At 44.4% G+C, this 8,379-nt stretch overlaps 1 protein-coding gene across 3 annotated transcripts in view; it reads left to right on the top strand.

Annotated features, from left to right (window-relative positions):
- The first annotated feature begins 4,133 nt into the window (after nucleotides 1-4,133).
- Nucleotides 4,134-8,379, top strand: part of ppp3cb (protein phosphatase 3, catalytic subunit, beta isozyme) — a 31,080-nt gene continuing 26,834 nt past the window's right edge. The window contains exon 1 of one of the 3 annotated variants that reach the window (XM_068714305.1): nucleotides 4,134-4,485. In XM_068714305.1, coding sequence (XP_068570406.1) covers nucleotides 4,443-4,485 — 43 coding nt within the window. In that variant the 5' untranslated portion in view covers nucleotides 4,134-4,442. Of the gene's footprint in view, nucleotides 4,486-4,945; nucleotides 5,140-8,379 lie in introns of those variants that run through there. The other 2 variants (XM_068714303.1, XM_068714304.1) reach the window with 2 other exon arrangements.

Here is an 8,379-nt window from a genome sequence, read left to right as displayed (position 1 = left end):
TGTTCACCAGCAGCAACAACGACAACACTTCCGAAATTAGCTCTTCAAAATAAAAGCCCCATGCGTCCTAGATGAATAAAACATTAAGATGACATAAAACGTTCCTAATTATGTAAGACATTATCATGCTTGGCTGTAAATTATTCTCATACAATGATTCGAACTGTTTTGTTTAAAATAAACAACATTGCAGGCCCAGTCACACTGTACAACTCCTCTTAGTCTGTAGTTACTATGTTCACCCAAAGAAGAATGTACAGTCAATAGGCTACTTCAAAACGCTGCCAGCTGGTTATGTGTTGTCTCCAATAAGAAAAAAATATGTTATTGGGCTAAAAGTGTCTATTATTTTAATATTGATTAATTTGACTTTTATTGTCTCGATTAATTTGTTTATAAATTGTCAGAAATGGTGAAAATGCCCACCAGAATACTTTGCATTTTGTGGACCCGAAGTGATGTCTTCTCTGAGTGTGCCCAACCAAGACTCCAAAACCCAGACATAGCAAACATATAAAACAGAGGAAAGCAGCAAATCCTCACATCCGAGTAGTTGGACCAGATCATGTTTGACATGTTTGAATAATTTAAATTTAGAGTTGCTGGATAATTTTCTCTACAAAGTTGACTAATTGTTTCACCTCTACATATTATAATATTTGTACTCCTTTTTCAGAGACCCCCTTTTCAGAGACCAATATATCATGTGTTATTAATTTAGTGTCTATGGCGAAAATACGAAATTACTGTACTGCACTTGAAACAATACAAAATAAAACGTCACCCTTTTATGCTGTAAACCAGCTGGCGAAGCCGGAAGTCTCTGTTGGAACGCATCTCTCACTGCGCTACTGCTAGAAAGCCTTCCGCCGACACGAGCACTTAAAGGGCTCACAGTTGCAGTGCAGCCTGGAGACGTAGTACTGCAACTGGCATCATTGTGGCTCCATACATGCGGCGGCCAGACTGTGTTCACATGGTCCGGACGGAGCCAAAATGTCTACCCAGCACGCATTTTGCATGAGGTAAACTCCAGCGAACCTATGCTGAGACAGTGTTCCACCACAGTAATGTAGCCTTTACATATCTACAGACAGTGACATGTATATTGTTACACATTTTCCAGTTTGTTGGCCGTATTCATCTAGGGGAAGTGTCATACAGATGAATTACACCCGGGGTTTGCTCAGCGCGGAGTGATACGGCCAGTGAAACTTGTGATCGCGAGATCTTCGGCACAAGGCACACTTTGAGCTTTTTTGAGGATTTAAACTGGAGCTTCTGTAACTATGGATTACACGTTAGATTTATAGAGCACACATGTAAGTTTTGAATATGTTGAAAAACATGTTCTTAACTCTTCTTAGAGTGTATATCACGGGTGTTATGAGTGTGTGGCTCTGCCGTTTCATTTGCATATTTCGGGTAACGTGAAAGGTGTACGTCAACAGTTGGGCGGGTCATGGTAACTGGAAACTGCAACCTTGACCTCAGCACAGCTCCCTGAGGGTGAAGATGCAACGTTTACTCTTGTTTGCTTTACCATCACTGTAATTATCAACGGTATAGCTTCAAACTGCCCCACGTGGTCACCTGCAGTTCTCTCTGGCACGTGCCCTACCCGCAGAGGTATACAGAGAAATACACAATAAGGGGTTCCTTTTCCCGAACTCATAAACATTACACATTTTCCATATGTGGAATACTTAGAAACACAGATTACGCCAATATTCATACAGATTGGAATGTTAACTCATGAGACTTATTATGCTTGTCAAATAAACTCGAGATTAAAAAACTTCATATTAACATTGCAGCCCAAAACAGGTTATAACAGGACATATATGCATTTCATTGTGAATTTATTTAAGAACACATTAACATTGGAAATACAATGGACAATCATGTCTCTATATTTTCAAACAAATGAGCCACTTATAGTAAAAATACAAGTATGCCATCCATTATGAATAGAAGTTTTTATATAGATAATCACCATCTATAATGTTTGATCAGTTCTATGGAGCACTGTTGGCTGCAGAAACTGTTCACAAAGGGATCAATTTACTAATTTCACGGCGTATTCTGCGCTCTTTTTAGTCTTGCGGTGAGGAATTTGTCACTGGTTATGCAGTCGGCCTATTATATTACAATAGGCATACTATACACTGTACATGTGAATGTTTTCATCCTATTCATAATTGTTCTTCTGCTCTTATGAAATCTGTGGACAGCCGTCAGATGACGCAAAACAAGCTGAAGTTGTGTGAAAAGGCAGAAGGTCGTAGCACTTTTAGCCAACTAAAAAAAACATCAGATATTACTTTTTAGGATATTTCATCACATCCATTTTATTTTTGCACTCTGGGTTGGAACACATTATTAGTAGCATTACGAGTATCAATAGTAGACAAGATCTACATTTATATATATATATATATTTATATACAGATCCTCCAAGGACTCTTTCACGTCCGTCACATGTGCTAATTGTGAACCTTCTCTCATCGGTGAAGAGAGCGGGGGCGCCAATGGCGAAGCTGCCAATTTTGATGTTCTCTGGCAAATGGCAATGAAGCTGCATGGTGCTGGGCTGTGAGCACAGGAACCCACTAGAGGATGTTGGGCCCTCATGCCACCCTCATGGTGTCTATTTCAGTATGATCAGAAACATACACACGAGTAGCCCGAGGTCATGTTGTTGTGCTCTGGCAGGGCGCCTCCTGTTCCTCCAGTCACCATCTCGTGCTACCAGTAGTGACAGGGGCACTAGCAAAAATGCCCAACTAGAGAAAAAACACCCAGGAAAGGAGAGAGAAATAGTCTGTGGCTTTATCCCCAAGCAGCAATGTTTGCCACTTTTTTCATTAAGATCCAAGTTGAATTAAAACACCTTAGGTTCATGTTCATAAATACATACATAATACACCTAGACTGGCCTTTTTAAAGGGTATATGTGAAAATCTTATATAGTTATAGTTTGCATTGAGACGTTGCTCTTTCCATATCTCTTTCCGTTTTTGCCCTGATGTTGACCCAAATTGTCAAAGACTCAAATAGGAAAAAACAACTTTGATCATAATTACTATGTCATTCATTTAGAGTTCATAAATGTATTTAAAACTGTAGCCGGCAGCACTTGAATTCTGAGTTATAATCCAGTTTAACGTAACAACAGCTTTTTTGTTCCTTAGTCATTAGCAGGGAATGCACAGGTGTAACCAATGTCACTACCGATGGCTCTGTTCCATGTACAGGTGGATCAGTAAGTCACACCAGTGACAGGCACATAAACACAATGGAGCCTAGTTAATGTTATGAGTCACACTGTGCTTTTCCTGCTGGGGCATGTCATAATGAATATCTGCTGTGAAAACAGGACAACACTATATTGTTTGATTTTGACAATGATGAACTAAGACCTAATTCAATTCAAAGTGCTTTACTCTGAGCTTAATGCTTAAAATAACGTGTTATAATGTTAGCATTAAAGCCTCCTATGTGTAGATTTGTTAATGTTTTGTTATCATCTTTCATATTATTCTGAAGGCCTAAGTCTTTGTTTTTACAGTTAAACAAATGGAACGGTTCCTGTGAAAATTGGTGCAGTATACATTTTAGTTTTCATCCCATTCATCTAAGTGTCCACCAGTCAGATCTGTGTGGGGTTTCTTTTTGAGGAGTGGGGTATTTTTAAGCTTTTACGGACCGTAGAGATGCAATGGCTGGACCCAAAATAGGGACCTTGCAATTCACGTAGGCACAAACACTCCACAGAGTTGTTGTTAAAGGGGGGAAGCCCTGTAATAAATACCTCCACAGGATGGCAGTATGATTCTGAGTGTGCCTTCTTTTAAATGGATGTGCGTTCCCGCGTGTGCGTGAATCTGCGTGGGAGTTCCTTCCTTCGCCATTCCGGGGTGTTGCCAACCGCACGGCACCGCCGCGAGGCGTCCTGGAGAGGCAGAGCCTGCATGCACGCCTGTTCTCTCTCCAAGGCGTCTCTTCGCCCTCTAACCTCCAGAGTCCACCCCCCACCCTCCTATCTCACCACCAGCTACCCCCCCCCCCCCCCCCCCCCCCCCCCCCACACACACACACACACACACACCACACACACACACACACACTCCTCAAATAACAAAATTCGGGGATCCAAGCATGCCACAACGGCAGCGAGGTGTCCGCCTATCCTCCCCCAAAGTTCCCGCAGGCGCGGCAGCAGGCTTCCCCCGTTCGAGAGGGCGCGGAGACTCCACCAAGTGATGCCACTGCTGCAGCGAGAGAAGCAGCCAGCCAGCGCGCAGATTCTCGAAGCCCGTTGGAGGACCCGACACCACAGTTCCGGCCCTTGACAGAAGAGTGCGAGAGAGAGACAGAGATCCCCCTCCCCACCCCATCCCAACCCCCCATCGTCTCCGTTCCCGTCCCAGGACTCCAGGATGTCCGACTGCAACGCAAGTCCCGCCGATCGGGTGATCAAATGTACGCATGCAAGATCCTGCACGGCCAGTGAGATCTCCATCTGTGCCAATAATTCTCACTCATATTTCTTTAGTTTTTAAGTTTGCATCCCTGACGTTGCACCGGTGTCTCTTATTCGCAGGTTTCTGTTTTGCTTCGAGTCCATCCCTTTTTATTATTATTGTGGCACCATAATAAAATAAGCCAATTTGGCTGTCGAGTCACCATGCATGTGCCTCTCTGGAGCTTTCAGGGGAAGGGAGGGGGTGATGGACGGGAAGGGGTGTGTGTGTGTGTGTGTGTGGGGGGGGGGGGGGGGGGGGGTATCCAGTGCGATACGCCATGATCAGGGTCTTCCCTAGTTATTCCATTAGAATTCACCCCCTCACGGAGGCATTACCCCATTTTCTAACAAGGGGTGGGGGTGGGGGGATGTCTCTTCCTCTATGTATAGCCAAAGCTATTATGTGCGACACCCTTCGTGCTGCTGCATGAGCTCCGTTTACGCGCTCCACTCCTAGCGGTGGTTTCGTGTTACTGAATAATACCCTACAGAGACACAGCCGAGAGAGCGATAGAGGGAGGAAAGAGCAGGGAGGGAGAGAGGGAGATGAGCATCTTGTTCCAATGAAACATCAAGCAGTGTGACGATGACAGCGAAAGGCAGACATAAAGGTAAATAAACGTTACGCATAACCTGCGATCTTTGGTGTTGTGGTGCTGCTGTGGATGTGGACGGTGTCACGGGACGGTGTTGCATGTAAGCAACGATGTAAGGGGAGAGAGAGAGAGGGGGACAATATGTTATGGGGGACTTGTCACTCGGGGACTCAATGATTTTTATTTTGTATAGCTTTTTGTCTTTGTGTTCATTTACTGTATCTCTAGCTGCACGTCGTAGTGGCGCCCCAGTGTTGGATGTACGGAGCACCTTTAGGGGGAAGGGGGGCTTGTTTTATTTTTCACCCAATTTGAGTCAGGTAATTGAATTGTTGGAATGGCAGGTAGGCTGACAACTTTGCCAGGCCGAGTGCGCACCTCCAAACTCATCAGTGAGTGTGGTTGTGACTGTAGGCCTAATAGATGGAATCTGCCTGATGTTCGCTGATGTGCCGTTTAAAAAAAAAAAACACGAGTGCACATGACGGATTTACCAGTGGTTTCGAGTCGACGTTTTCTCATTAAGGCCTGAATGTCAGCGGGTAACTGTGCTTCACCCCTGCGCATCGCTCCTCCATGTCTCTGTCCGTAAAGGTCTCCCTGACTCCCCCCCCCCCACCTCTCGTCTCCGTGTCAAACGAGAGACAAAATTGAGTTTTTGGAGATGCTGCGCAGCGCATCCGAGCCCTTTTGCCGTACGATGATTATGCATACCGCCTGAATATTTAATGTGTTTATGAAAGTGTCTGTTTCTGCTTTTTACGCGTGGGCGGATATATATATATATATATATATATATATATATATATATATATATATATATATATATATATATATATATATATATATATAACGTTATATATATATATATATATATATATATATATATATAACGTTATATATAGGGGAGGCGGGGAGGGGCTCCGCTCGAGTTATGATCCACGGAGCTTGCACAGATTGTCGTGCTTATCGGGTCACAACGAGACTGGCATGGCTTCCACGCACGCAGACTGTCACATGCGACGATGCCTGGCTGGCTGGCTCCCCTTAATCAACTCGTAAGGTCTCTCTACCGGAAGAAGCGGAGCTGACAGTTAGATGCGTCGCTCGGGCATGCCCCGGTATTCCGTGCGTGCGTGCGTCGCGCTTGAGAGAGAGGGCTGGGCTGGGGACGTGGGGGCTCGTGCAGTTTTTGCACGTAGGACTTCAGGACTGCATGTGCTTATGCCTTTAGTGTGTGGAACTTGGCTAGTTGTACAGGGTGGCGGCGCTTTCAAATCTGGATTCCCTAAAAAAACAAAACAGAGTGCAACCACATTAACACTTACCCCCAATCCATTCATCAGTTATCTGACTTTACCCACAAACCCCCTTCACATGTATATTTTTACATCTTCATTTCTATTTGCATGTGTATTGTAATGCAGCTGGACAACTGGAGCTCAGCTGCCTTAACACTGGAACAAACTAAACGGCCTATATGCTCATGCATCATCCATCACACACACACACACACACACACACACACACACACACACACACACACACACACACACACACACACACACACGCACACAAATATAAATGCACCTTCCATAGCAAATGTGCAGCAAAACAACACAGCAATTCATCAGTCAGGTGAGAATGATTTAGTGTGTATGGAGCTGGAGAGAGATGGGGCGGCATCAATCAAAGAGACGTCACTCTTGGCGGATGGACTGTGGCCCGGTAGTTCCCCACGTTATGGATTTTAGTGGTATTCAGCGGGGGGAAGTGCACGGCGACGGAGCTAAAAGGACAACGCATACCAAGAGGAATGGACGGAGAGGCAGAGAGTGTGGGGGCGAGGTGAGGGAGAGAGGGAAGGAGAGAATGTGACAAGGCCACGGAGGAGGTGAAGTAGCTGGAGCGAGGAAGAGAGGAGCAGAGGGAATGGAGGAAGAGATGGGGAGAGAGAGAGAGAGAGAGAGAGAGAGAGAGAGAGAGAGAGAGAGAAAGAGAGACAAGGGTAGCAGTGTTTCACACGGCTGCGTGGCAGGACAGCATCCTCTGACTTAACCAATGGACTTCTCACACCCGACTTGATTCACTTACCATGCAAACCCGTCTGTGTGTGTGTGAAAAACAAGCAGCGACGGAGGCAAAATGTGAGAGTGTGACTCTTGCATAAAAGTTTAGTTCAATAACTTTAAAGTAGTCTACGCCAAACATTGCCTTTACTGTTTATAATAAGGTAGGCTTGAGTAAAACAAGATTTTTTTTTAACAAGATTTTGTAGAATACAATAAATTCTGTTACTGCAACCTCATGCCGGACCCATAAATGTATCTACAATAGGGAAACAAGGAACTTCATTTATCATTAAAAAGAGACATCATGCTCCGAAAGGGCAAACCTGTACCCATGAGTCAACAGCAAGGAATCTTCGGTGTGCAAAATTTTGACATGATGTTATCTGCTAATCGGCTAGCGGTGATATCGGTAAAGCAGCGAATACGAACACATACATACAATGCAAACATGGAGCTCGACAGGATCTCCCTGACTCCTGATAGTGTAAAACCCAGAAACGCTAATGCTTGATTCTTAAACATGAAAACACAAACAGAATACTCCTCCCAGATAATAAGCAACGCGTCACTGCTTCTGCCTCATAGACCGTTTTCATGGCAGAAGCACAGGTGTAATTAACATCAGCGATGGCTGCATTCCATATAACTGTCAGTTTCAGGTTTCCTGGTGTTGTGCATGCCGGCTCACCATCATGGCTTACACTCACAGAGCTTAGAGCTTACTCGCTGTGGAAAAGGTCTATTGGCACTGTTGTCTATAGGAATGGTGTGACCAGTCAAGCCATGAGGAGCTCTATCAAATAAAAGCACCACACATTTCGTGGTCACAGCTTTGTCATTGTAAATGTAATACCCGAGATGAAGCAATTTTGAGCTATCCCATTGGGTTTGGGTAACTAATGATGGACATCTGTTTTAATGTTTTTTAGATCATAGATGAAATGATTAACCAATTGAAAAAAATCCCACTGTGACACATTGGATACCGCAGCGCATCAGAAGGTGGAAAAATCAGTTGAAACATAGATGCAAGTGTGCTTCAAAAGACAACATATATTTCAATACATTGCAATCCAATTGCCCCGACTCATGGTGGATGATTTGACGCGTCAAACACAGGTGAGACTGATAACATTTATCATGGCTGTGTGCCATTTAGCCGCTGCAGAATGGAGGGCCCTGG

This window comes from Cebidichthys violaceus, unplaced genomic scaffold (genome assembly GCF_023349555.1).
Source record: "Cebidichthys violaceus isolate CVI_PGR_0920_01 unplaced genomic scaffold, fCebVio1.0.p SCAF_2, whole genome shotgun sequence".
NCBI classification, from domain to species: Eukaryota; Metazoa; Chordata; class Actinopteri; order Perciformes; family Stichaeidae; genus Cebidichthys; species Cebidichthys violaceus.
This window is presented reverse-complemented; position numbering and strand designations above follow the sequence as displayed.